The following is a 27527-nucleotide window of genomic DNA, read 5'->3' as shown; positions in this document are numbered from 1 at the left end:
CTCCAGTCTGCCGCGCGACGCCCCCGGGGATGGGAAGCAGCTCGGAGGGAGGGGGGCAATGGGCGGGGCCGCCGCCTCTTCCTCCTCCTCCTCCGACGTCGTACCCGACGAGGCCGGAACTCTCCAGCCGCGGTTGAGGGCTATGGAGGGACCTCAATAAAGGTAACGCTCGTTTTAGGAAGTACGACTTTTATTGAGGTCCCTCTTTCTCTGGCGAAAGATCCCTCCGCCGGTAAAGTAGTTCCGTACAAACACAAAGCGCCCCGTGCGTCGCTGCACTGTATCTTGGAGAAGCCGCGTCGCAGACAGAGGGCCGGACGCTGCTAAGAACTACGACTATTGCTTTTGCTACTGTCGCTGTCGCGCACCTCCTCCTCCTGAAAAGCAGAGAAGAGACGTATCCCTCCGCCTGCCCAGCTGAGGCTGGATCCGTGACGCCGCCGACGCCACTTTCGCTGCCTGCCGGGACAGACGGAGACAAAAAGACTCCCCCCCCCGCCCCCGGGTAAGGCCGCCCCGGCTGACCGCCCTCGCTCGGCTCTGCGTTTTCCGGGGAGCGGGGCCGTTGCCCTCCTTGGACGACTCGAGGTCCTGCTTCCCGCCGCCCTCACAAGCCTCCCCCGCCTTCCCGGTCGCCTTTCGCCCGAGGAACGGGCCGAGGCAGGGAAGGGCCCCGGGAAAGGCGAGAGAGGCCCGGAGGGGCCGCCGCCTGAAGCTGCCTTCGGCCAGCCGGTGGCGAGAGGCGCGGGCGAAGAAGCGGCGCTTCCTGGTCCGCGGCTGGCGGGCTTGGCCTCTGCCCAGCCTGGCCGCTCGCCTTCCCTTCCGGCTCTTGCTCCTGCCGCTGGCCGGGAATGGCTCCTCCTTGGGGCCTGTAGCACATCGAAACTGGCTGTCTGGGCTACGGGTCGGGCGGCGCTGGTGTTTCGCCTTTGGGGCCTCTGAACCCGGAGCGGGCAGCTGCCTGTGTCTAGCCGAAAGCGAAGCCGTTGCCGGAAGAAGAGTTGGGAATTGCCTTCGTGCCTCTGTAGTTGAACTACCTGCAAACTCCCCCACCCTCTTGGAGCAAATCCTCCACCAGCTCCCACATAGGTGGGAGCTGAGCTCTCTACCGCTTCCAGTGCTGAAAAGCGGGGCAGGTTTGTCCTCCAGAGATTGAAACTGGTTAAAGAGATCCAAGGTTGTGAGCTGCCCCTTGTGTTGTATATGGTTGGGCCTGGCTGATCAAATCATGTACAAAAGGGGAAAAAAACAGAAATCTGTTGCTTGCACAGATGAAAGTGCTCTACACATACATACAGACAAAAACACACACACACAAAGCATTTCTTAAGTGGATAAATAGGTTTTGGCATACTGTACTATTACACACACTTGAGTCTGTATGGACTCTGTTTAAAAATGGCTGGCATTTATAGTCTATTCAAACATTTATTCTTGCTGTATACAAAAATTCACATTAAAATTACTTATATTTGCTTGTTTGCTTTATTATATATTTGCAGCGGAGATAAAACATTACAGCTCGCAACCTTTCCACATTCAAACCAATCCTGAGATCTGAGACCATTCACTGTCTGCGTCTCCAAAAGATGTTCAGCAGGTAGCAACAAGAGAACAGATCCCCCCCTTGCTCCAATTGTGAAATGCTCCAGCACCATGCAAAAAATAAATTGATTAATTTAAAAAATGTCCAGTAGCACCTTAGAGGCTACCTAAGTTTGTTCTGGGTATAAGCTTTCGTGCACATGCACACTTCTTCAGATACCTACGAAACCTTATACCCAGAACAAACTTAGCTGGTCTCTAAGGTGCTCCTGGACAATTTTTTTATTTTATTTCGACTGCGTCAGACCAACACAGCTACCTACCTGAATCTAGAACCATGCAAAAAAGTTATTCTCAGCATTTGGACAGCGCTGATGATTGAGATTTTTGAGAATACTGGTGTCCTGCTTGTGTAGAGCAAGGAATATTGTGTTTAGATTAATTTTTGAGCACTTTTCGTGTTTTATATTTGTATCACTTTTTTGAATTTTAAATGTATTTTGTATTTTATTCTAAATAACTCTGGAATGGCTCTGAATGTGCAAAGCAATGTATAAATATTACAAGTAGAATATATCTACACAAGAAACTGCTAGCTGTCTGCCTTTAACACACATGATAGTAGGCTTTTTCTCTCTTGTGTTCTTGGCAGGAATTCTACACCATGTTAGGCTCTGGGTTCAAGGCCGAGCGCTTGCGAGTCAACCTACGTCTTGTCATCAATCGCCTCAAACTGTTGGAGAAAAAGAAAAGTGAGTGGACTTTCCTACCTAATTCCTTGACCTCATCACCAGAGTAGTGATTCAGGAGGTTTCTGGTAGTCATGGTGTCCCACAACACCATGTGCAGGCTATAAATTAAGAGATGCTTAATTTATAGCCTGCACATGTTGTTTCAGTGTATCTGAAGAAGTGTGCATGCATACAAAAGCTTATACTACTCAGTTGGTCTCTAAGGTGCTACATTATAATTTTTAAATTCTTTTGGAAGGATTCTTTTAAAGACTTTCTTAGATCGTATAACTTTTTTGAAGACTTGATTTTTTAAAGGGAGTTTTTAGGTTTTTAAGAAGAGTATTTTTAACTATCTTTTAAAAGAATTGTTTAAACTTATTTTGACATGTCAGAGTGTAAGTGTGGAATTGCTTGTGTGTGTGTACTGTATTTCAAAGATGCTGAGAATTGTGGTCATTGGGATGGGGGTGTGGATTCTGTGAAGAGTTCTCAGGTTTGTGGACTTGTGTCCAGTTCTAGCCCCACTATACTCATTGAATGGACATGGTTACTTAATTTCAATATGCCTAAGTATAACTTAGTTGGAGACAACCCACAGTCCTTCTTGGTGGAGCCCCTCTCTTTGCATACACAAACACCCCAGGCAGGGCCAGGGCAGGCTTGTGGGCCTCCCCTGCTGCCCCATGATGAACCCTTTTCTTGCAGCTGAGCTAGCCCAGAAGGCACGGAAGGAAATTGCTGACTACCTGTCTGCTGGCAAAGATGAGCGGGCTCGCATCCGTGTGGAGCACATCATCCGGGAGGACTACTTGGTGGAGGCCATGGAGATCCTGGAGCTCTACTGTGACTTGCTTCTGGCACGCTTTGGCCTCATACAATCTATGAAGTAAGGTCTTGGCCTATGGGGAAGAGGGTGCTGGGTGCCTGCCACGTGTCCCCTCCCCTCGGTCTGCTAGGTCTGGGACCTCTTTGTCCTCCTTGTCTTTCAACTACTTGCTCACTCTTGCCTTACTTTGTGTCCCTTCAGGGAGCTGGACTCCGGCCTGGCAGAAGCTGTCTCCACCCTCATCTGGGCTGCCCCCCGACTGCAAGCGGAGGTGGCTGAGCTGAAAATGGTGAGTAGTGCCAGTTGTGTCTTGGCAGGCTGCTCAACCTTCCTGGACATCTGGGGGCAGCAGTTGGGAAAACACTTTGATCTATCCTCACAGGATGCTCAGAGAACTTGGTGACTTTCTTGTTTGATCTGGGAGTTTAGGTTGGCTCCAGTCTCCAAACTCCTGAACCTTTTGTCCAGGGGTGCTGCGATAGTTGCTGTGCCCTGTCTTAAATAAAGGGGAGCCAGTGGTGCCTGGACTCTGTTTTGAGTGTGCCATTTCCATACTAGGTTGCTGACCAGCTCTGTGCCAAGTACAGCAAAGAGTATGGCAAGTTGTGCCGGAGCAACCAGATTGGGACTGTCAATGACAGGGTGAGTGGAATGGGAAGGGCATCATGGGGGTGAGATGGCGGTAAGGCTCTCAGGAGCTACTAACCACAATGGCTACATCTTCCTCTGCTGTCAGAAGTGATCTGCTCCTGATGTCAGTTGCTGGGAATCGCAGGTGAAGGAGAGCACTGCTGCTGCTCCACTCAGGGGCTTCTTGTTGGGGCATCTGTTTGGCCACTGTGAGGACAGGATGCTGGGCTAGACAGGCGGCTCCAGCAGGCTGTTCTTATGGGAGGGAACGATATCAGTGCTTCATAAAGATGAGTTGTTTGCAGCAGGTGGTCCTGCCTGTGGTGCTTCACCAGGCAAGGTAGAAATTTATCTTTTTTCTGGCTTGGATATCTCTTAGCTAGGTAAGTGTTCTTGACCTGCCCAGCTCAGTGAAGGGCTCACTCTTCCCTCCCTCCCTTCCAGCTGATGCACAAGTTGAGCGTAGAGGCACCTCCCAAAATCCTGGTGGAGAGGTACCTGATTGAGATCGCAAAGAACTACAACGTGCCCTATGAGCCAGACTCTGTTGTCATGGTGAGTGACTGGGAGGCGGTTCCACTCTCAATTCCCTCAGTAGCAGCTCCCTTTCCCACATGTGACATCAGCTTCTTCCTCTTCCCAGGCTGAGGCTCCCGCAGGCGTGGAAGCTGACCTGATTGATGTGGGATTCGTGGATGATACAAAGAAAGGTGGCCGTGGAGGTGGTGGTGGCGGCGGTGGCTTCATGACCCCAATGGCTGGTCCTGATGGAGTTGTGCCAATGCCAATGCCCATGCCCATGCCATCTCCAGCTCCCCCTTTTGCATACCCACCTCCAAAGGGACCAGTAAGTCCTATGTCTTGCTTGAAACAGGAGGGGAGTCTGTAAAGTTGGGATTGGGGGTGGTAGTGGGGGGGGGAAGGATACCAGTCTACTGTGGTGAGTTAGCATCTGAGCACACCTCACTACCTGCTGTGTGAACAAGGTTTTCCAGCTGTTCTGGCAGGTATTGCCTATCTGATTCTGCCATTAGAAAGGGGTGCTGGTCTGATTAATAATTTCTCCCCTTAGGAGCACTTCAACGGGCTACCGGTGGGCACCTACCAGCCTTTCACCAGCCTTCACCCACCTCAGATTCCAGCAACACCTCCAACATATGAGTCTGTAAGTACTGCTGATGAAAAACAAAAGATGAATTGCTGGGAGGGCAAGTCCTCTCTGCTGGGACTATTGCTGTCCCTAGTCTAGTGCTGGGTACTGGCAGGCCTTCCCACTTGGACTGACTGAGGAGTTGCCATCCACTGGATTGGGGCTTGCAGCAGACTTCATGCACCTTTGATTTGATTTTTATTTATTGCATTTCTACGTTGCTTTTCATTCAAATGATCTCAAAGCAGCTTACAAACAATAAATAGCCATAACATAATAAAACATACAGTGGTATCTCAGGTTAAGTACTTAATTCCTTCCGGTGGTCCATTCTTAACCTGAAACTGTTCTTAACCTGAAGCACCACTTTAGCTAATGGGGCCTCCTGCTGCCACCGCGCCGCCGGAGCACGATTTCTGTTCTCATCCTAAAGCAAAGTTCATAACCCGAGGTAATATTTCTGGGTTAGCGGAGTCTGTAACTTGAAGCGTATGTAACCTGAAGAGTATGTAACCTGAGGTACCACTGTAATAGCATGTCGCAAATGTAGCATACATCATATAAAATAATTAACAAATTTTCAATAAAACAGTGGCAATCTATAAAAAACTTAACAAAACAGCAACTAAAAATAAGCTAAACCTCACAATTACAGCAAGTCATGTGATTAACAAATCAATTCGGCATTTAGAATCTATAAAACAATATTCAAAAATTAACAAAATAGCAATTAAAAATATGCTAAGCACTAAGTTCATTCACACAGTCTCTGCACCCCCATGACTCATAAACTTTCACTCTGTTCAGTTCATTAACATACACATAAATGCACATAATGCCAGATGTTGCACTGGCTGGGGTCCTCGAGTAGTGGGCCATGGTGGAGATGGTGGGGCTCTTAGGCCTACTGCCAGTGGTACAGGGGATGTTGCCTGCCTAGGCATTGTTGAGGAGAAACTTGCCCAGGTCACTTTCAATAATCGGGAGTCCCATTCCCACTTGAGGAAGTCCAAGACAAGCCTGTCCCTCTGGAGCAGCGAGTGGCAACTGCACTTGGTATAGAGGCCGACCAGGAGGTCCAGCAGTGGCCCTGCAGCCTGTCCACCAGGAGCTGCTCCAGCTTCTTCAACCGCGCCTTGGTTGACATTGTGGTGGTGGAGGAGGCAGCCACTGAGGGGAGCGAGCAGGGCAGCTACTTGAGTCTACCAGGCAGGAGGGAGGGGCCGTGATAATGATACTGAGGGAGCCTCAGCATGATCTCAGCAGCCTGGATGAGCTTGCAGGCAGTGACTCAGAGGTCACCTTGGTCTCAGAGTCCAGGCTGCTGCCCATGGAAGGCATGAGCGGAGGACGAGATGTGGGGGTGGGCTGAGCAGCTAGAGAGTGTGGAAATGGGGATGTGCCCACCTTCATGCACTTGCGCTTGTTCAGCTGCTGCTCTCCAGACTTCTGTGGTTGCTGGTGGTGGTGGTTCATGTCAGGTTGAAGGTGAGACCACCAGCGATGGTGAAGAGCTACTGCACCGTCAGGCCATCCTTAGGGGACATAGCCAGGGCCGCTTCCTATTCAGGTAGTCAGCCATGCTGAATGGCTCTCCCTCACCTATGGTGCCACCAGGCCAGGCTCACCACCACTGCTTCCTCCTCCTCCAGATCCCTCATTTCATCCTTCCTTCTGCTGTCTGGCCAGGCTGCATGAAGAAGATGGGAACACCAGATATGGTGCTTCTGCTGTGCATGTAGGCCTCTAGGGAGTTGTCAGGTGGTGGTTCTATGTGGGGCGCTCCATGCAAAGCCAGCTTTTTTCTGTTTCAGATTGATGACATGGGTGCTGACAAGGAATTGCCATCGCCACAGGTGACCGGTGAGTGCAGGGCCGGAGGGGGAGGCTGTGGAGCTGGCAAGGCAGTGAGGAGGGAGGGAGGGAGGTGGTGATGTCAGGGGAAAGCTGGTGCTTGTGTTTATTGTTGGTCCCTTTCACTTGTGTTTGCTCTTGAGTTGCTGAGGTAAGAGTGTGTGTGTGTGTGTGTGTGTGTGTGTGTGTGTGTGTGTGTGTTTTGGGGGCAGAGACTGGGTCTCTTCAAGCTTGGTCCCATGTAGTAACTGGTAGGAGCTGCAAGGCTCAACTGAAGTGCAGCAAGTGCTTGCTTCTACAGGACATATACTAACGGTAGTCCAGCAAAAAGAAGAATAGTCCTGCCCCTGCCCCTACTCCTGTTAGGTAGACTACTGTCTTCGCTGCCTTGAGCCTGCCCACTGCTTGTAACCAGTCACTCTTGTCTGCTGCAGGACCAGCCCCAATGCCACAGCCGAGGGGGAGGCCACCAGCTGCAGTTCCTAGTACGGGCGATAATTTTGTGCTGCCAGAGTTGCCATCTGTGCCAGACACGCTGCCTGCCGCTTCTGCTGGTGCCAACACTTCCACCTCAGAAGACATTGACTTCGATGACCTCTCTCGAAGGTTTGAGGAACTGAAGAAGAAAACTTAAAAAGAGCCCCTGAACAGGGGGCCGATGGGCCTGATTGCTGCCTCCTCCTTCCCTCTTAGCACGGCCAAGTGCTCGTTCCTCTTCTTCCGCTTGGCCTTTCTTCCTTCTGTACTTACACCAAATGCCACTGCTTTTCTGACATTCTGCTCCAGGAGTGGGGGACTGCACAGCCTCTTTGAGATGGGAGCAGGAACAATCCCTCCGAATGCATTGCTCTGCAGTCTGCAGCCGGGCATTAGAGGGGAAAGGGAGTGATGTAGGTGGCCTCTCATTTGGACAGTGGTGTAGGGACACCAACCTGAAGATTCTGGGCAACGTAGTTGGACAGAAGCGCGCCCCCCCCTCCAGGCATGTGCTGTGGAAGGGGAGCTGCTCTGGGCCCCTGATAGCTTTGTTTTGCCTGGCGCGTTCTCAGGGAGCCCTCCGGGGCCATTATGACTTTCCTTTGGGGAGGGATGCTGTGGGGCACAGGAGTTGACCAGTCTGCACTCCTCGTGGCTCAGTGGTCCTCCTGCCTCTGGCTTGCAGAGCAGCAGGCACATTTTCCTAGCTTTGAGTGAGCCCAGTTCTGCCTTAACGTGGCTCTGCATCAGGCTGGGTTCAGGGCCATTGCTTGACATGTGCCATCACTCCTGGTTCTCTAGCCTCTTCCCTTGCCTATAGGGCAAAGCCATGGGTGGTGGTGGTGACAGCAGCAGCAACACATCCAGCAACTTCTGCTGCTCTTACAGACCAGCTGCAGTGCCAGCAGCCAACCTCAGCTCTCCCATGTAACACTCTGTATGTAACTCTTTCATGTGGCTTTTCTGGGACAATTTGATTGGTTTGTATCTTCTCTATTAATTCTAAATAAAGTTGAGGAATAGCCTTGACTGGATCTGTCTCAAGTAAAACATAATATTTTCTGGCTTCTGGCAGTTGTGGAGGGGAAGCAAAGGAGGCATGGTATGTTTACAACATGGAGGGGCAGCTGCCACCAGTTCTTATCATGGCTGTTCCTTCAGACTGACAGTCACACTTCCAGTTAAACTATTTATTGAGGGAAGGGGAAATATTGGCAAAAAGGAGCATGCAAATGTGTTGCCTTTACTTTGGCTTCGCAGTTATATTTTGGAACAAGTCCTATCAGTTTGGATCGCACACCTGAGGATCTGCAGTCCAGCCCACAACCACCACCCACAGGCGAATTTATGAGGCTCCCTTTAGACTTGCTTCCCACAAGACATTGTGGGTGGTGGCAGCAGTGGCATCTTCAGAAGAGTGGGCCACCTGTCCTGCAGGGCACGGGGAAGTGCCTGGGTGCTGAAGCAGTTGTCCTTCACTGCCGTGATGTGATAGAACTGTCAAGCCATCATTCTTGAGAAATTAGCCCTTGTAGGATTTATGCTGACCTTTACAGGTTGGAGTAGGGGGATGAGTGCTGTCAGGGAATCAGGAGCAGGAGCACTGGGGAGAGAGGATTGGGAGAGCGAAGGGGAAGAATCCGAGGGCAGCGTAGGGGAGTATGACAGTGGCCCGAGAGATTCCATGAGCTTCTCCAGCGAATCAGAAGATTCCCAGAAGGGGGCGCCGATGGTCAGGGCAAGGGGGGTCCCAGGGGGGACGCACCAGAAACAAGGAGCCAGAGGGGAACCCCAAAGCAGCAGTGGAGGATCGGGACCAGTTTCCCCACCAGAGCGTAGTGGGGGGGAAGAGGCACATGTGTCAGGGGCAGTGTCTCCTCCAGAGAGGGAGTCAGGGCTGACCACGCCTCCATCGGAGAGTGGGGGAACGGAAGGGAGGTCAGTTGCAGCTAGCCCCCCCGAAGGGGGAAACAGTGACAGCAGCAGTGAAACGGTCAGGAGGAAAGCTGCTGGCTGGGCGCGCGCGCCAAGTTCAAATGTGCAGGCACGCGGAACAGCAGGAGACCCGGATGGGGAACCAGCTCCTAAAGCCCGCCGGAGGGAGGGAGAAGGCTCAGGGGAATCAGCGGGAGAAGAGGCTAGAAAGGGCGGAACCCCGGCGGGCAGGCGGACCCAGAGGAGGAAGGAGCAGCGGAGAAGGTGGAGCAAGGCTAGAATCTTAAATTGGTGTCAAGGGGGAGGAGACTCAGACGGAGCATCAGCGGTCTGACAGTTGAGACGTAGAGCTGCGCGCTGCGGCTCTGGAAGTGAAACTGGACTTCAATAAAGACTTTTATACTTAACAACGAAGCAGCGTTGGTCCTTTGTGAGCTGGGACCTAGGGTAGCTCTGACAAGTGCTTTCTGCTTGGGCCAGGCTGAAGGGTCCCCTCTGGATTAAGGTATGGGCTGCTTAAGGATCCTTGCATCTTGGAGGTTGGCTGCCTTTAAGGAAAGGCAGGATTGGATTCCTTTCATGGATTTGATCTCTCCCATTGGGCAAACTGAGCTCTCTGGGTGGGGAGGGGCAATAGTCACTCTTCTTCCCCACCCACCCTTCTATCTCCTCCCTCTGGTTCACCTTGAAACTGTGTATCCTTTGTGCATCTCAACAGACCCACCTTTGTCATATAAGTTCTTCAAATCTGTGGCTGGGTAGGGGAGTGTAATCTACAATTCCCTGTTTGTCTCCTCAGATGTTAAGCCCTGCAATAGGTAACGAGTTCCTCAGCGACATGAAAAATAACTTGATTTGTAAGGCTTAATTGATGTGCACCACTGAGTATTTGGGATTGGCTATAAATAAGAACAGCCCGCCTTTGCTCTGCCTCTTTGGGCAGAGAAGAAACTGGCTCCTGCTGTTTAGGGACTTGACCGGCCTTTGCGCTGGAAGCCAGTAAGATCGGTTTTGCTCTTCAACCTGCAGGGCAGCAGCAGGGGATTTCTGCCTTGGTTAGTCCCAACAACTCAAAGGCGTGTCAAGGATAAAGGAAGTAGGATGTAGCATGAGGTAATGTTGAGTCAAGATCACATGGTAAATTAGCTGAAGAGCAGGAGGGGCAGCTTAAAAGTGGGAGAAAAGCCCTATAGATTTTCTTGCCAGCCCAGCTGACCTCTGATATTCTTAAAGATAGCATGTACATTAGTGATACTTGGAAAATGGTGACCCTTCCCATTTTAGAATAGAAAAGAGCTGTCCAAATGGGGAGGTGGGATGATGCCACTTCAGTCCTGTGGCTCCTTTCGGGAAGCTCCTGGGAAGGGTGGCTGTTTCTTGATTCCAAACAAGGTGGAAATCTTCAGTTGAATCAGCTGCAACATGGATTCCTCCTTGCTGGCCTGTTGTGATGAACCGGGAGAGAGAGAGATGCCTTATATGTGAACTCAGATCCTGAGGAGTGGCTGCGGCACAAGCAGCTTCTCATGAAGGCTTAATTGATTGAAGCTTGGCTGGTGGCTGGTGATGAGCAGCACCAGCCGCTTGGGCTTACACCTACCTTGGCAGCCTTCATCTCCCGACTGAAGGTCGTCAAAAGGGCAGAGACAAACAGGTTGATGATCACAAACACCATGGAGATGACGCTGGTTACAATCAGCACAGCGCCAAACACGGGGTCCACAGCAATGACCTAAGCATGAAGAGCACAGTTATGCCCCCTGTGTCTACATATGCACTTAGCAGAGAGCTGTTGGCCGTGCTGTGCTTTGCAGGGCACAGGGAAGCATGGCATTCTAGACCCAGAAAGCTGAAATCCATGCAGGTCTCTCTGGGTGCTGAGCTGGGAGCTGAACGGGGCTGGGGGTCTGCTGCGATCTGTGGTGTCCTGGAAGGGCAGCCTGGCAGTGTGCCTCGGCCTAAAGTGGGGCTGTATGGCACTCACCTCTTCATAATTAAAGATTCCAATGAGAAGCCCTACGATGGTCACAGCTGAGTTAAAGAAGGTCTTGTAGTCATCTACGCTCCATCCAAACATGAGGTTGCACTGATGGCAAGAGAGTGAAGGTGATGTAGGGGGAGGGGTATAAGGACACAGGAAGGGGGGGGCTCTTCCCTCCGCCCTTGGTTGGTTTCCCTGCAGTTGGCAGGTCTCTTCTTACCACAATGGCGTAACCCACAAGTAGCACCAGAAGTGTGAGCAGGAAGCCCAGGACCTCATCCCAGGCTTTCTGCAGTGTCTGTGTGATGAGGTGCATTCTGGGATTTAGGCGCAGGAGGTTCCACAGCTTGATGGTTGTCAAGGCCACCAGAAAAGCAATGAGGTATGTCAGAGCAGAGTCAACTTCCACCATCTCATAGAAGCTGATGAACCTGGCAGGGGTGTGGAGGGAGATTTGCTTTAGGGTGTGTGAAAGCTGCCTCTGCTGAGTGGGGGTCTGCCCCTGCCCCTTGTTTCAGATGGTAGACACTCACTTGTTGCGGTCTTGGCGATGCTGCTTCAGGATGCCTTCTGCCAGCACGCGCCTCTTCACATAAAGGCCAATAGCTGCCATACTTATGAGGATGGTGCTGGCATCCAGCAGGTTTCTCTTGCTGCTGAAGTACTTCCACTTCTGCTGCTTCAACTGCCGGCCCTGCTGGCCCCATGGAAGAAGCAGGCTTGACTCAGGCAGCCACATGTTGGGGAGGGGGGGGGCAAGCGGAAGGAGCAGTGGTGGTGTGATGCTCTTTCTCTGGCAATACAGCAACCTCCACACACCACCACCCTCTAAAACAGCCTTTCTCAACCTTGGGTCCCCAGATGTTTTTGGTCTACAACTCCCATCCCTAGCTAGCAAGGCTCAGGGATGATGGGAGTTGTAGTCCAACAACATCTGGGGACCCAAGGTTGAGAAACACTGCCCTAAAACAAAGGTGGGATGACACTCTTGCGGCACTCCAGGTGTTGCTGGAATCCAAATGCCCAACTGCTCTAGGAAGCCAATGGTCAGGAATGATGGGAGCCTAGCAGCACCCAGAGGGCCCCTGCAGGTTCCACATCTCAGCTCCCCTGAGCTGGTGCTGGCTGATACCTCCCACTAACCCTAGGCACCTTGAGAGTGCTGGCTAAAGTTGATGGAAGTTGTAGTCCAGCAATATCCGGAGGGTGTTAGGCTAAGGCAACTAAGCTGCCTCACAGAGGCTCCGCTCACCTGCACAAAGATGTAATACAGTATGAGCAGGAGAAAGGTGATCTGGGCACAGATAAATTGGAGGACGAGCTGGAGGTCTGGATAGAGGCGGAGAATTTGCAGCTCCGATTTGCTGAACAAGGCCCCTGTCACAGAAACAGGCACAAGGTCAAGCACGGAGGCTGCAAGCAAGGCTGGCTCCCAGGGAGAGGGAATGCCTTTTCTCCATCTCCCTCCCCAACAGCCCCAGGACAGCCATCCTGCCTCAGAGGCCCATTGCAGGGCTAGGCCCCCTTTGTCTCTACTACACGCTCTTGCCTATCCCATTGGCCTCCAGGATAAGCGTGACTGCGCAGAAGAGGTTGACATTTGCATTGTAGACAACAAACTCAATGAAGACGACTCGTGTGCTTCTGTCCAGCCAGTTGTTCCGTTCCAGATAGCGAAGGGTTCTGGTGGGGAATGGTGCAGAAAAAAGTTGTATTGTGTGTCCACCTTGCAGTGGGAGAGAATTCTAAGGGCTGTGCCTAAATCTACTGGCAGCAGGGGAAGAGAAACACAACTCTAGTTTACTATTGCATGCCCTGCCCAGTTGATCAGTTCTCCCACAAGTACCACCTGCCAGACTCCAGCTAGCAATGCCATATTCACTACTGTTAGCCAGGATTGTGGGTCTTTAGCTTTCACCTGCCTCTCCCACAGCTTCACCAGAGACTGAGAGGGCAGAGACTGAGATACACCTGCCCAGAAAGAGCCCCTGGAGCTTTCGGGACCTGATGCCTGTTCTGCAGCTCCCCCAGTCCACATACCTCTTGGCGTAGCTTTTGTTTCTGCCAAGGTTTGCCAGGTAGCCGCTTCCCGGATAGAGAGCAAACTTCCCCCAGATGGGGTACTCTTGCAGGGTGCTCTCATTCTGGAAGACCCAGGCACTCGCCTGACCTCTCCCACCTGCAGCAGGAGGCCCCCAGCTGGCCATGGGACCCTGCTTTCCCTCTTGGAGTGGGAGAACAGCTGGCCCTGGCTTTGGCGGGGCTCGGATCTGCCGTAGCCGCACGCTGCCCACAAGGAAAGAGTTTCCATCCATGGCCAAACCTGGGAGATCGAGAGAGGGGAGAAATGTGCTGCTTAGAAGCAAAACACACAAATGCACACCTGTTTGTTCAGATGTGAAAAGCTGGGTAAATTTCAGGTTTCAGCTTTGGCAACACTGAAAAAGCCTAAAGAGCCATGTTTGTATATTTTATACAGCGTGTGCCGCTGGGGCCACTGCCCGGCACACCTCTCACTTGAGGCTGCTGCTTCGAGCCTTCCCCACAATCCCTCCCATTGCAGTGAGTGAGCAGCAAAAAGAGACTTCCAGGCAGTGGCCCTGAGCAAGGGAAGGCACACTGTTTCAATTTATTCAGTCATTCATTTTGTGGTGACCCGCATAAAAGCAGTCACACACAAGTAGAACACCCATAAGCAGAGGGCTGCCTGTATACAGAAGGATGTCTCTTTTATCTCTGGTCCTTGTGCTGCTCACCTTCAGAATCGCCATGGAGGCCAGGCAGCAGAATCACCCTGATCCACCCGTACAATTCCTCTGGGGTAAGGATGGCTCCCAGGTGGGATGTGAAGGTCTTCTGGAGGGCGTTGTTAAAATAGAACTCATTGGGGCTTCTCTCAGTATAGCTGAGGACCATCAGCACAGCCAGGAACACAAGCTGCACTGGGTGTCAGAAAAGGGAAGTGGGTCGAAACAGTTTGTCCTGTTGGATTTTGCATCCCTACAGCCAGAAGACGTGGGGGGAACAACCTCACAGGCCAAATTATAATCCCATCCATATCTAAGCAACCCACCCGCTTGCAGGTATGATAGGGCGTAGCTAGCTGCTCCGGCACCCAGAGTGGCGGGAGCGGGGGGCGTGCCCATGGGGGCACCGCGGTGATCCGCCCGGGGGGGGCAGCGGGGTGATCTGCCCATGGAGTCCGCCTGGCAGACGCAAGCCCCACACTGCCATTTTGGGCAGCACAGGGCCCCAAGCCACTGCATCACTCCCAGGAGAGATGCATGGCTTGGGTGCACTGCAGGCCAGGCCTCACGGTGTCACCCTCCCGCGGTGTGCCATTTTGTCACCCCCTCAGAGATGACACCCGGGGCGACCACACCCCCCCCCGCACCCCCCTTTCTATGCTCCTGGGTATGATGTTCCCTGCTGGTAGTTTAAAGGTTGCAAATTACATCTGAAAATTTGTCCTGAGCAGATTCTGCACCTACTGAGTTATGTATACATTGTGGTTTATGAAGTGGTTCCCAATTAGCTAATTACAGTGGTAACTCGGGTTAAGAACTTAATTCGTTCCGGAGGTCCGTTCTTAACCTGAAACTGTTCTTAACCTGAGGTACCACTTTAGCTAATGGAGCCTCCCACTGCCGCTGCACGATTTCTGTTCTCATCCTGAAGCAAAGTTCTTAACCTGAGGTACTATTTATGGGTTAGCGGATTCTGTAATCTGAAGCGTCTGTAACCTGAAGCATCTGTAACCCGAGGTACCACTTTACTGAGGACCCCCTATTTTTCAAAAGCCAAGCCATGGACCCCCTATTTTTGAAAATTTTGATAACTCTATGGTAGTTACCTGTGCAAAGCAAATTTTTGATGAAAATGTAAGGTAAGCCCAATGTTCTGACATGGTATGTGGTAGTTTCTTCCTGTGTTCCTAGAGGCGACTGCTGCTCCCACCATTCTGACCTAGGCCTTGGTATCATTCTCTGCCTTGCTTGCTTCCTTAACCACTGATGCTTAGGAGTGTGAATGCTGAGCATATTTCACCCCTGCTTGGTGTGGGGAGGGAGCAGGAAGTGTTGCACAACCCATCCACGCCCTTACTGGCCTTCGAGCCTGGTCTCACCTGCAATCTCTCTGATCAAGGAGTACAACTTCTTGTCTTTCAAGGCTCGTTCCTTTGGCCGCACCATTGGCTGGAGGGCAGGGGGTCTGTAAGCTGGGTCTGCCCAGTCTCTCCGCCCATAAGCTTCCAGTTGTAGGCCCCTTGCTAGAGGGAAAGTCCCAAGCAAGAGGAAAAAGGCCCCCTTTGGTCAGAGGTCGCTCAGGCAGATGCCCTATCGAGCACTGCAGATGGAGGCATGGGGAGGGGGGTTTGGAGAGCTTGAATTACCTGTGAGGAGGCCCAGGGCCCACCAGAGCTGCTGCTCCTGCCCCTTGTCTTTCCACAACTCCCTCTTGTGCAGCAGTGAGAAGAGGAAGGTCAGAGCCAACACCTGGGAAGGAGAGAGAACAGGGTTGCCATTGGGGGGCCCCACAGGGCAGGTGTCTGGGGCCCCTCTTAGCAGAATATGCAGGAGAGGCCCCACCACAAATGGAATGGTTAGTAACATTACACCCATTACCAGTGCAGATTGGGGGGGAGATGAACAAGCATTAAACCCAGAGTCTGGACTTATGTGGGGTCTGAGGCTCCTTGCAGACCTCTGACCCTGCTGGGTTGCTGCAGAATCACAGAACACCAAAGACATTTGTAGAGGCAGGGAGAAGAGGGGAGATGCTGGCTCTGGCAAGGGTGTGGGGAGAGGTTAGCTGCACCCCAGATAGGGCCAAGTTACCTTCAGGGGCTGCATTACAAAGATGTTCTGCAGCACTGAGAGCAGGATGTTGATGGCCCAGTGCCCAGCCTCGTCCCTGCTCATTTCAAGGCTGTAGAGCACTGTGAAGAAGGCCGAAACCAGGCTGATGCTCCCCACTGTGAGCCAGCAAGCGAAACTGAATCTCCCGGGGAGACAGTGGGAGAACGGCGGCCTCTCCTTGTCAGGGTCTTCAAGTGGGAAACTGCTGAGCTCGCTCCTGGGCCCGGTGGGCCTGAGACACAGAGACAGGAGAATAAATGGCACCTCAGCCTTTGGGAACACCAGTGGAGGGAGGGAACTGTGCAGTGGGGAGGGCAAATGTCCCACAGACCAAGCAGAAAAAGCAATCAGCAGTTAAGAAAAACCATTATTGGGTGGGCTGGGAAAACTGGCTGGCTTTGGGTCTGAGTGTGACACGGGACCAGACGCAGAGTCCTCTGAAGATGAACCAGATACCCTATAGATCCAGGGGCCCTCCAGGTTAGTACCTGATGGAAAAACTCCTGGAACTGTCAGAACAGGAGGTGGAACAGCTCCCCCTGCCAGTCTCTGGAATCAGAGGCAGCAGTCTGCTTGTGAGGAAGCAGTCAGTGGCTGAGTGTAGTTTAGGAGACAAGAGTATATAAAGCCTCCCTAGTGAGCCTTCTAGTTGCAGGAAATAATACAGGTCTATGGTGCCTTCTTTCCTGATTCTCATCGCCCTGCCTTGCTGCATTGTACCTTGCCTGAACTCGACTGCGGTGGTGACCTTGGACTGTTGCCTCACTCTGTTTCTGGGTCACATATGAACACTCTGCTGCATATGCAACCCCCATTCTCATTGGTGCGTCCTGGGGGGGCAGCTTCTATCTCCTGTAACTGCAACCTGCCTCCTCACCCAGCCCCTGAAGGCATTCCCTGGAGTGTGAAGATATCTGGTTAGTTTCTTCCTGTAAGCTATTTCATGGAAGGAACTTTGACCTTAGCTAGGTGTGTTTCTTTGTATACATATGTAGGGTGTGTACAGTAGATGCCGCAGAGTTTCACAGTGGCTTACAAGGATCTTGTTCCCCAAGTATTATTTTGGGTTTAGAGCAATCTCTGCAAAATGTTACCAGGAAATGGGGCCAGGAGAGTGGGGAAGAGATAGCTGAGGGGAGCTTCCAGATGGGGGCTACCTGCCAGGCCCCTCAGGGCTGGGCCAGGGCTGGGCCTGCTGCTGCTCTAGGTGCTGCTGGACTCTTCGTAGTTGGTCCACTGCATGCAGATGGTCATAGGGGTTAGGGAAGCTGCACAAATCCAGGCTGCAGAGCTGAGTCCCCAAGTCATTCAGCACATGGCTCAGGTAGCTGTGGAGGTTGAAGCGCCTCTCTGGAAACAAGTACAAAGAGGCATCACTCTCACCCTACAGAGCCTTAATTCCCCCTCCTCTTTCCAATTGAGTCAGCTCAGCTCCCCAAAGGTGCAAGCTGGTGCACAGAGCATGAGGAAGGGTGGCGCACTCTCTGTCTGAAAGGGAGTGGTGTTTGCACCCGTTGCCAAGGCAAGCTACTCTTACCCTGAGGGGGACCTTCCAGGTCCTTCTGGTGCTGGAGGTGGGACTCAATGAGGTCACACAGAGCAGCCACAAGCTCCGGTACTTGCTCACAAGTCCCAGGGAACTTGTCCATGGCTCTGCACTGGCAGAGGCTGTTCTTGTAGAGGAAGCCCAGGGTCTCCTCCAGCTCCTGCAATGGAGAGAGCAGGGCAAGAGTGCCAAGCACCCATCAGGGCGGAGGCTGACCGCTCAGAACCTCTTGCTGACTGGAGGGACTTGTGAGGAGGGGGTCTCACCTGCTTGACTTGTGTGATGGGCATCACCTGCTTGGGGGGCATCACAGTCTGCAGGAGTTCGGAGCTGGCAGCTGGAGGCTTTGGGGCTGGGGGCTGGACCAGCTGGAAGATGTGGCTGATGAGTAGGCTCACTGGCATTAGGAAGATGGCTGTTTCCACACTCACCAGCAGCTCGTGCCAAGTCACCATAAAAGGCCCTGTCTCGGGAGCGGCAGGGGGGAGAGGTGGGGCAGACAGAGACCTTCAGTCAGAAGGAGGGGGTGGCCAAAAGGATCACTCCTGTGGCTGAGGCCGTTTCAATGCCAAAAATGCTGGGTGGGGTCCAGAGGGGGACTCCCAGCTCCATTGTGAAGCTTAGAATCCTCAGTGCTACTTACAGACATACAAGCCCTGTGTATGGAAGGTGTAGCATGGGGACAGGAGCAAAAATACAGGACTCTTTAGGGCCCTGCCTTGGGGGCTGTGAGCCATGGCAAGTGGTGGGAAGCCAGCCTCTTCCTTACCCCACCCACTCACCTGCCCCCCAGCCCAGCACCCACCTGCATCATGTTGGGGCAGGGGACAAGGAAAGGCACTGGCTATGCTAGTCTCCAGCTGGCAGCTGACTCACCAGCCTCAGGGCTTCTGGACGCTGCCTCTTTTCTCCAGAACATGATGTTGATGAGGAAGGTGCAGCAGAGGAGGGCCAGGCAGCAGGAGAGCCTCTGCACACGGGTGAAGGGGCTCCAGGGCGAGCAGGTCACCACCGACAGCCACAGGTGCTCCTGCGTCAATTTGTCCACCAGCCCTGACCAGAACTGGTACCTGGTGAAGTGGGATAAGGGATGTATTTGGTGGGGGCTGAGCTGAGCCAGAGAGGGTCAAGGGCCAGGAGCAGGGTGGGAACTTTCCTGTTGCACCTAATTTCTGAATGGAGAGGAGCTGGAAGCTGCATCACACTCTCTGACCTGGAAGGAAGACCCAACTCCCAGATGGGTGGGAGAGAAAGGCCCTCTCTGTGTATAGTCAAAGGAACTTTCCTCACTGGGTCTGAGATTCGTCATTCCAAGCAGATTCTGGGACAAAGCCTGCCGTTCCCTGACTTTTATTTTTTGATGTCTGCATATTGCTTTTTCACACAGGTGTTCTTAGCATAATTCAGTCAAAGGCAAGGTACCTGTTGGGTAGATCAGGGGCACAAAACACCCCAAGGGCAAAAACACATTCCAGAGATGCCACAAACTGGCAGGAGGTGGGTGGGTGGGGCTCATATTTACCTGAAGGACAGGAGATCCCTCTCGGAGGCAGCAGCAAAGACTTTATCCACATGGCCGTCATCCAGGTCAGCTGCCAGCCAAGAGTCACACAGGAAATGCCACTTCTTCTTGGCAGGCAGGTCACAGACAACCAGCCGCCTCACAAACCTGCAGGAGGCTCAGGCCTTTCAGTCGTTTGCCCACACATGGGTGGCACTGCCAAGCAGTCATGTGGTGCCCATTAGCTGCAGCCAAGGGATCTGCCCCCACTCCCCCATCACTCAAGAGCTGCAGGTTAAAGAGAAGCAGTGGGGATCTTTTCCTTCTGCCCTCATCACCTTGCCAAAACAGATCTGCATGTGGCTTCCTTCAAGCACAAGGGAAGCTTTGCTCCAAGTTAACCTATACGTAAAGTGTTCTTTGCCCAGCAGCTTTGGGAAAAGACTGGAGATGGAAGGGTATTCCCTCCCTGATGTATCCTTTATGTTTGGGGGGTCAGACCAAAGGTGGGTCGTAATGCATTATTTGACATGACAATGTGGCCTCTGGAGCCAAAGCTGGCCTTTAACATGGTGAGCATGAACCTTGGGTGGGACAAGACATGCCACAGTTCCATCGTTCCCCTGGAATGTCCAACTGACCTGCTGCTAGTTTTGCTACAGTTGGACAGGGATCTTGTGAATTTCTTCAGTATAGGCTTGAAAGGAGGTATCTTTGAGGACCTGGGAATTCTGCATGTGTCCAGGTCCTGGCAGCACAACCCCATGGCATGGGAGGACTAGGTATGCCAGCTGCAGTGTCCCTTTGCCTACTAGCATCTGATAAGGTCTGGTGATGCCAACGGACTCTCCCATGCCAGTTGTGTGCTTCCAGCCTCCTCCTTGCCTGGCATCCCAGCTGCAGTCTGGTTCGCTCTAACCCCACCCTCTTGGCCCCCACCCTCAGCCCTCGCTGGGCCGTGGACTTACCAGCTGGGGTTGGGCCCAGTGTTGTCGTGCCAGAGGCGGATGGCATGGAGGTTGCCCAGGGACTTCTGAGTGGCAAGGAGGAAGGCATCCCGCCCACCTCGCTCAAAGGAGGGCCCCTGGGGGTGCTGTAGCAGGTGTGGCTCACTCCGGCCCTCTGCTCCATAGAGGGTCAGGATAACCTCAAGCCAAGGAGGGAGAAGGGGTCAATCAAGGAAAGGGAAAAGAGGGCGGATGCTGGGTGGGGTTCATGGATTGCTTCCTTTCCTCAGTTCCTTGCCCAAGCAGGGAGCGCATGAAGGATGTCATCAAAGACAGGCTTTTGCATGCAGCCAGTCACACAGAAGCCTGCACCCCACACAACCACTCCCCGATAGGGAGAGATCTGCCAGACTCGGCCCAGATTCTGTGGGCAGGTGCCTGAGGTCACGGAACTTGATGGGCAGCACTTGTACCATCAACAGTACAAAGTGGGCCTGCAGGGAAGTGAGACCCTCCCCTACCTTAGCAGAGGTCCCAGCCCCTCGGCGGTAGCCTGTAAAGACTTGCACCAGGTAAGGGAAGCAGGCGGTGGCCTCATTATCTGCTAGGATTGTGACCTTCACCTGGAGGGGGGAGAGACACACATGGGGTGGGTGGCCCTAGAAATGGCCAAGCCCCACTTCAGCAAATCGACTTTTCCAGGGTGTCTGGCTCTTGGCTGTTTGCTGGATAAATATCTCATACCCTAAAAAGACGGTGTAAAATGTCGTGACCTGTTTGCATTTCCAACGAAAAAACTACATTGTTCATCATTTCAGCACATCAGACAAGAATGGCCTCAATGAGGGCAGATGGGGGGTGGGTGTCTCTGGCCTGCAAATGCTAATAACCCCAAACAACCATCATAAATCTTTTGCTTGCCCTTTTCCCTCACCTTTTTAACATCCGTTCTCTGTTTCCATCGAGTCCAAACGAGGGCAGCTCCATAGCCCAGCAACAAGCTGCTTAGCAAGGCCAGCCCAGAAGGGTTCTGGCCCACGGTGCTCAGGAGCTTTGCAGTGTTGTGAAGGTCAATCAGGTGTGGCAGGACCAAGGCAACGCACCCAAAGAAGGTGAGGTGGTTGCACAAGCACTGGGTGCTGTGGAGGGTGCTTTGGGAGCCCACCTGGGAGGGAGGCACTGATGCATTAGAAACCAACACAGGAGGATGAGGCCCAAAAGTTCTGCTCCATTTGGTTCCCCATGACATTCTGCCCTACGTTTTTTTTCTCCCAGCACGGAAGCAAAGGCTTGCTTGCCTGCCCAACAGCCCTCTGGCCTGGTTGACCCTACTGCATACCCGACATCCATCACTTCTCCAGGCCTGATGCTGGCTGGACCAGTAGTAGCATCCAGAGATGATGGTGTGAATGGAGAGGTTCCAGGGGCCCTGAGAGAGGGGAGCCACCTCTGCAGAGATGTAGTAGGTGCCCAGGCCATGATGCTGCAGCTCCTCAGGAGGAATCACCCATGTGTAGGTACCCTCTGAAGCAAGAGCATGAGTCAAAGAGAGCAAAGAGGGACCACACCCACTGACCTCACCCACACATTCCCCCACTGGGGGACACAGTCCTGCCTGGCCCCAGCTCCTCAAGCCCCTCCCTCCCTAACTCTGTGCCTACTCCCAGGTGCACAGATTTAAATCAAAGTGATTTGGTCAATTATGTAAATGAAGAAACAGGCTGATTTAACTAAGCAATTTAAAACAAATTTCCCATTGATGTTTCCTACAGTGCAAATCTGACCACTACACCATGTTAATTTGCAATTAAATGAATTTAATGGGCAATTAAATAATTGAAACACACCTGATTCAATCTGTATACTTTTGCAACTTTCCCTTTTTATTTATAGAGGTAAATTGTTCCCATATAGCAGGCTTCCTCAAACTTGGCCCTCCAGATGTTTTTGGCCTACAACTCCCATGATCCCTAGCTAGCAGGACCAGTGGTCAGGGATGATGGGAATTGTAGTCTCAAAACATCTGGAGGACCGAGTTTGAGGAAGCCTGCCAAATACGTCAATGAGACTTACTTTTAAGGGGATACATGCAGCATTGTGTTGTATGTATGAGCATAAGAAGAACCTGCTACATCAGGCCAATGACCATTCTGGTCCAGCACTATTCTCCTAGATGTCAATCAGATGCTCCAATAGGAAGTCCCAAAGCAGCACCTGCCCTCTAGCTTCCTTCTAACAAGTCCTCACCCTCTTGCCATCCGCTGCTGGGCAGGGTGGTGTTGAGGAGGCTGCTGTTCTTGTTGGGCTCAGGTTGGAGGCCCAGGTGCAAGGTGATCTGGACCACTGTGCTGGATTCCACCAATACTAGCAGGGCATCCTCTACTGATGTGATGTTTACCACAATGTCAAAGTTCCTCACGTTGCCAGTCAAGTGAGTGTGAGGGGCCTCAGCACTAGCCTCAGCACTGAGCCCAATCTGGAAGCAGACAGCATGTCCATGGTCAGCCCTGAAGTGCCCCCCACTGGCCCTTGAGCACATACTGTCTCCCATCAGGCCATACAGCACAAAGTGCTTATCTCTGATCCAGCGCTGGACCTTGGACAGCGCTGCTTCTCCATGCCACTTGGGTGCAGAGAGGAGAGTCCCCCTGATGAGAGAACTTTCCAGTACAGTATCCATTCTCACCTCTATTTCCTCTGCAAGATTGTGGACACTGATGGACTCCTCGCTGGCCATGAGAGCGATACTCGCCATCCTTTTGATTGGCTTCCCATCCAGGTGCTGGAAAGGGTTGAATGCAAAGGAGGCTACCTAGAATGAAGATGAGAGCAAGAGAGAACTGTGGGGGTGCCCTCTGCCCCACCTCCATGCCCTGCCAGCCCTGCACTATGTCCCCCTACAAGGACCCAGTGGGCAGCAAGCCACTACCACCTTACCTGGACTTGTACTTGAGGGTGCTGGCTCAGAACTGGCTCCAGAGCAGAGCTGGATGGGAAGGTTACGTTCAGGCCCCTTGGCTGAAGCAGGTGGAAGGAGGCATGGGACAGGGAGGCTTTGTCACACCTGGTAGGGAGTGGGGAGAGGGGTTACTGTTGAAAGTTTGAGTGCAACTCCATTTTCAGAAGAGGGGTCTTGCGTAGGTTAGGACAGATAGAACAGAGTTCGAGACCTCCAGATTCCCAGACTACCTTTGTGTCATTAACCTCTTCAGCTCACCTCTCTATCTCTTTTGATATTCTCAGGCTGCACTCTGTTTCACAACTTCCTGCTCCTCTCACATTTCTCTCTCCAAGAAGAATTATCCTCTGAGATAAGACAGGAGCCAGCATGGCTACCATGCTCTAGTACAGACTTGTTAGGCTAGAACTTGGAACTTTTCTATCCAACTATGTGGTTAGAGTGCGAGACATGGACGTGGGAAACCAGGGTTCAAATCCCCTCTCTGCCATGAAACCCAATGGGTGACTTTGGGCCAGTCACTATCTCTCAGCCCCAACCTACCTTGCATGGGTTGTTATGAGAATAAGATGGAAAAAAGGAGAAGTCTGTGAGCTATCCTGAGCTTTTTGGAGAAAAAGTGGGTTATAAATGTAGTAATAATTTTAAAAATATTGTAATAGACTCCTTTATTATTTATCTTAACTACAAACATCCCTGTGTGTGAGATTGTAACTCATAAAAGTCTGTCCCCTAACCAAGATGCATTCTCTGAACAATGTCTTACTCTGCGTACCAAAAGGATTCCAATAGGTAATTGGCAACCAAACAATTCATTCAGTTCCCCAGCTGCCCTGAGCAAGCCCCCGCCCCCACTTCTTGAGTGCCTAGGAGAGAGGAGACTGGTACCTGCTGAGGGTGGTGCTGAGCACAGGAGACACCACAGTTACTGTGGATTCCTCCATGGTGGAGCTTCCCAACAGGAGCCCCATCTGGATCAGAGGAAGGGCTTCCAATGCTGTTTCCAGGACCTTTGGTTCCTGCTGCAGAAAGGCCAGGTGTGGTCAGGAGCTGGGCAGAGCCAGGGCGGGGAGCTGGGAAGCTCAGCTCCCTTCCCATGGGCTCAGAGCAATGGGAAGGCCTGGACAAAAGGGGGTGCCTTCAGAATGAGACCCAGCCATGCAGCAGGCCTGAGCTGGCAACCCCATCCTTCTGAATAGCCTCCTCCATCCGACCCCTGCAGGTCCTCTTTCTTCCCCACCTGTTGCGGGCCGAAGCTGGGTGTCTGGCTGCCTGAGGCTTGGAGGAGGTTGCTGAGGGCCTGGAAAAGAGCCTGTGATGCAAGGTCTAGGCAGGAGGCATTGCTAGCAGGGTGGTCCCTCAGTAGCTGAGAGCTCAGGGAGAGGAGTGCCTGGCTGGCAGAGGCCTGTAGGAACAAGGCAGGGCTGATCATCTGGCGGGGCTGATTAGGGGGTGCAAGGGCGAGGCTGGCTGTGCCAAGCAGCAGGCTTGCCTCTGTACATAGCCTGGGTAGAGCCTGGTTCAACCAAGGACTGGGAGAATAGGCCACAGGGGACAGACCCTTAGATGAGGGGTGCCACCCACCCACCCTCCTTCCCTCCCTGCCACATGCCAGTACCTGGGCATCGTCTGAGAGCAGAGCATGGAAATTTGTCAAATTCTCCAGCATCCGGGCTGCCTGCTCCAGTGCCATAGGGTGCTCTGGGGTCTGCACAGCCTGGCTGAACTGGTGCAGCACCTTCTCTAGGGCCTGTGGGACAGACCCTGAGTGAGAGGGGCTGGGGGAGAAGGGGGCCTGGTTGCCCTATTACGCTGTCAGTGAGCCTGCAAGTAGAGCTTATCACTAAATCTCTAATTCTAGGAAGGCTCCTCTACCCTATAGGGGGAAGACCTGAAAAGGCAGCTAGGCGGGAGGGAGCCACACATCCCCCCACACCTCCCCAGAGCCACTTGCCCCCCTTTCTGCTGTGGGCAAAACCAGTCTGGAAATCACTCACTAAGTGACTTTGGATCCCTGGGAAATCACATACGAGTCACACTCATCTTTGATCTGCACCTCAGCGTTGGTTTTTCCAGGTGCAAAGGAAGAATCCTGCAACGCACACACCACCCCCACCTCCTGGCATCTCCGGAGCAGGGTGTGGGGTATGGGACGGAGAGAGAGGAGAGCCTGTCTGGACAAGGTGCCACCAGGGTGGGGGCAGGTGCCAGTCCAGATGTCTCCCTACCTTCCCCTGGTCCTCAGGGGGGAAGTCTCTAGGGCTGAAGGTGAAGGAGTCCGGGCTGGTGTTGGACTCGTGGCTTTTGGTACCCCCCGAGGTGGTTTTGCTGGTGGGCAGCGGCTGAGTGCTGGGCTCTGGGGCTGAGGTCTGAGAGTTGGGGTGAGTCTGGCTGCTGTTGCTGGCTGGCCAGGTGCTGGATGCCGACTTGGGGCTGCTCGGCGGATGGCGGGGAGTGCCGAGTTCTGGCCTGGTCCCAAGGAATGACTGGATGTCAGCGGTGGTCGGCTGGCGAACTGTGCTGCTTCCTGGAGGAGCACTGGGCGGCGGAGGAGTCGCGGCGGAGGGCTGGGCGCTCAGAGGAGCAGTCGCCGTCGGCTCTTCGGTGAGGATGGGCGTCGCCTCCGTCGGGCCGCACGTCAAATGCTGGCAGGTCGTTCTCTGGGAGACAGGGAGAGAGAGTCACCAGGGCCGGCTGCTCGGTGGTGCGCTGCAGTCAGCCCAGGGGGCGCTGCGCAGCGAGGGCGGCCTAGAGAGCCTTCGCCCGTTTCTGTTCGACGGCTGCGCAGGCACCTGCTTTGGCGGGAACTTACCACCCAGGGCGTGGAAGTCTCTCGGGGCGTCCTCGGGGGGCCTGTAGCGGACAGAGAGCAGAAGGGGTTGAGCTCGGGAGGATTCATGGAAGCGGCGCTTCCGGGGCGGCAGGGATGGCTCTAGGACCTGCGACGGCCCAGCCCAGCCGCCTCGGGAGAGCCTGGCCCTGGCCCTGCCTCCGGGGTTGCAGCCACCTCGAAAGGGCGTGCTTCGTGGGGGGTGCTTCCAGAGGCGTGCTTCCAGAGAGCCTCATCCTCAGCTCAGCCACGAGGTCCTTCTCGCTCTTTGAAGCTGGAGGCCCCCTGCCCAAGCCCCTGCGGGTGCGGAATGAGGGCACGAACTCCCACCCCGGTGGGCGGGCAGACTCACGCACCAGACTGGCAGATGAAAAAGTGCTTCTGGTCACACTCCTCCCTCCTGGTATAGAATTGGTCCCCATTCCGGACGAGGACTTTGCAGTGGTCTGCGGAGAGTAGGCGCCGCCGTCAGACACGGTTATCCCTCTTCCCCGCCACCCCACACTCAGCACCAGCCCGCCAGTTGTTTGCCTTTGAGGGATTTTCTTAAGATAAGGCTTTCCGGCTGAGGCTGCCCTGAGCGCCCCCTGTAGGGCTCCGCTCCCTCTCCAGACTAGAGTCTCCCAGTGGTGGCAAGTGGTTTAAGGGGAGCCTTTGCATAGGGTGAGTGCCTGATAGCAAACCCTCGGACGGCCTTGCATTATTATTATTTTTAACCCTCCCCACTCCTTGACTGCCTGTCACAGATTGCAGAGCTGAGCCATCAGCAGCGGGGCTTGGCATGGGAGGAGGTGGGCGGGGTCCCTCGACGGAGGGAAGGGTCTGCAGGGCCTGGCTGAGCCCTTGAAGTGAGAAGCTTTGCTGCCCCGCCTCGATCCCCACGAGGAGACGGTGGTCCCACCTCGTGTAGGGAGGGTGGCGGTCTTGCCCTGAGGGGTTTGGCGTCTGGGCGAGTCAGAGATGCTGAGTGGGGAATCACACACATCCCGGCAGAGTATACTGGAATTGGCTGCTGCTGCCCCTCTTCTGCGGTGCTGCTGTTGGGCCTCTGCGCCCCCGCCCCGCTCTCACCTTTGCCAGGGTGGCTCACTTCTGGGAGCGCCTTTGCTGCAGCCCCGATCCAGGTTTTGCTCCTGTCGTCCAGGCGGTCGCGCAAGGCGTCCTGGATCTGCTGGTTCCACGTGTGGAGGAGCCGGCCGTGGGATCGTCCGCACACAATCACTGCACCCAAGGCGGGTTGTGGCCACCGGAGCAGCCGATAGCAGTCCTCTCCTGCCACGGGCAGGCAGGCGGGCTCCGATTCCTCCGAAGAGACCTGTGCGGCCCAGAGCCAGAGCCACATCCCTATAGGGAGCCCCATGCCGCTCCCTCTTTGGAGCAAGCTGGCTCGGGGCCACCCTTTAATAGTCTAAACCGCCCCCCCACACACACACACCGTGCACGCTCAGCCCAAGAACTGAGAAAGCAGGTGAGGGAGCTGCTGAAAAGAGGAGCAGAGCAGCGCCACACCCAGAGGCTGAACAGGTGCAGCACCTGGCGCTCCAGCTGGAGATGGGCCCTCTTGTTTGCAAAGAAGAGGATGCCATTGTCTGCACCCCTGCGAGGAAGAAAGGAGGAGCAACTGCATTGTCTGCTGCATAAAAGGCACGCTGGCACGCAAATGTTGAGAGCCCAGGTGGCACATCCCATTCCTCTTGCTCCAAAGAACAGTATGATAACCAAGCAGTTCGGGTGACAAGAAATGGGATTTCAA

The 27527-nt window shown here is 53.5% G+C and overlaps 2 protein-coding genes across 4 annotated transcripts; one reads left to right on the top strand and one right to left on the bottom strand.

Annotated features, from left to right (window-relative positions):
• The first annotated feature begins 363 nt into the window (after positions 1-363).
• On the top strand, positions 364-8245 carry IST1 (IST1 factor associated with ESCRT-III). Of its 3 annotated transcripts, none has more exons than XR_014551322.1 (10): positions 364-505; positions 2198-2297; positions 2985-3165; positions 3307-3394; positions 3664-3747; positions 4180-4290; positions 4379-4582; positions 4808-5176; positions 5420-6748; positions 7174-8245. XR_014551322.1 is itself a non-coding variant. In XM_083626537.1 (10 exons), exons 2-10 carry the CDS (start codon positions 2210-2212, stop codon positions 7371-7373), a joined length of 1098 nt encoding a protein of 365 aa, XP_083482663.1. In that variant the 5' UTR covers positions 364-505; positions 2198-2209; the 3' UTR covers positions 7374-8245. The 3 variants fall into 3 exon arrangements, 2 of the variants coding, with proteins under 2 accessions (XP_083482663.1, XP_083482664.1); XM_083626537.1 differs by having other exon boundaries at positions 4808-4900; positions 6700-6748; XM_083626538.1 differs by lacking the exon at positions 364-505 and adding an exon at positions 997-1136 and having other exon boundaries at positions 4808-4900; positions 6700-6748.
• Positions 8246-10341: 2096 nt separating this feature from the next.
• LOC310768130 (polycystin-1-like protein 3) lies at positions 10342-27134 on the bottom strand (the record flags this gene model as incomplete). Its single annotated transcript, XM_083625844.1, has 31 exons — positions 10342-10593; positions 10752-10883; positions 11136-11237; positions 11353-11563; positions 11666-11826; positions 12385-12509; positions 12682-12815; positions 13173-13455; positions 13889-14074; positions 15259-15402; positions 15526-15628; positions 15971-16223; positions 17149-17341; positions 17529-17697; positions 17804-18000; positions 18414-18607; positions 19060-19206; positions 20007-20185; positions 20507-20608; positions 20920-21150; positions 21325-21509; positions 22233-22461; positions 22672-22797; positions 22923-23049; positions 23833-23966; positions 24185-24349; positions 24563-24694; positions 25173-25604; positions 25757-25797; positions 26131-26220; positions 26846-27134. 31 exons carry the CDS (start codon positions 27132-27134, stop codon positions 10480-10482), a joined length of 5310 nt encoding a protein of 1769 aa, XP_083481970.1. The 3' UTR covers positions 10342-10479.
• Between the last annotated feature and the right edge of the window lie 393 nt (positions 27135-27527).

Source organism: Podarcis filfolensis (genome assembly GCF_964270895.1).
Source record: "Podarcis filfolensis genome assembly, chromosome: 8".
NCBI classification, from domain to species: Eukaryota; Metazoa; Chordata; class Lepidosauria; order Squamata; family Lacertidae; genus Podarcis; species Podarcis filfolensis.
Note: the sequence above shows the minus strand (reverse complement) of the source record. Positions and strands in the feature narration are given on the sequence as shown.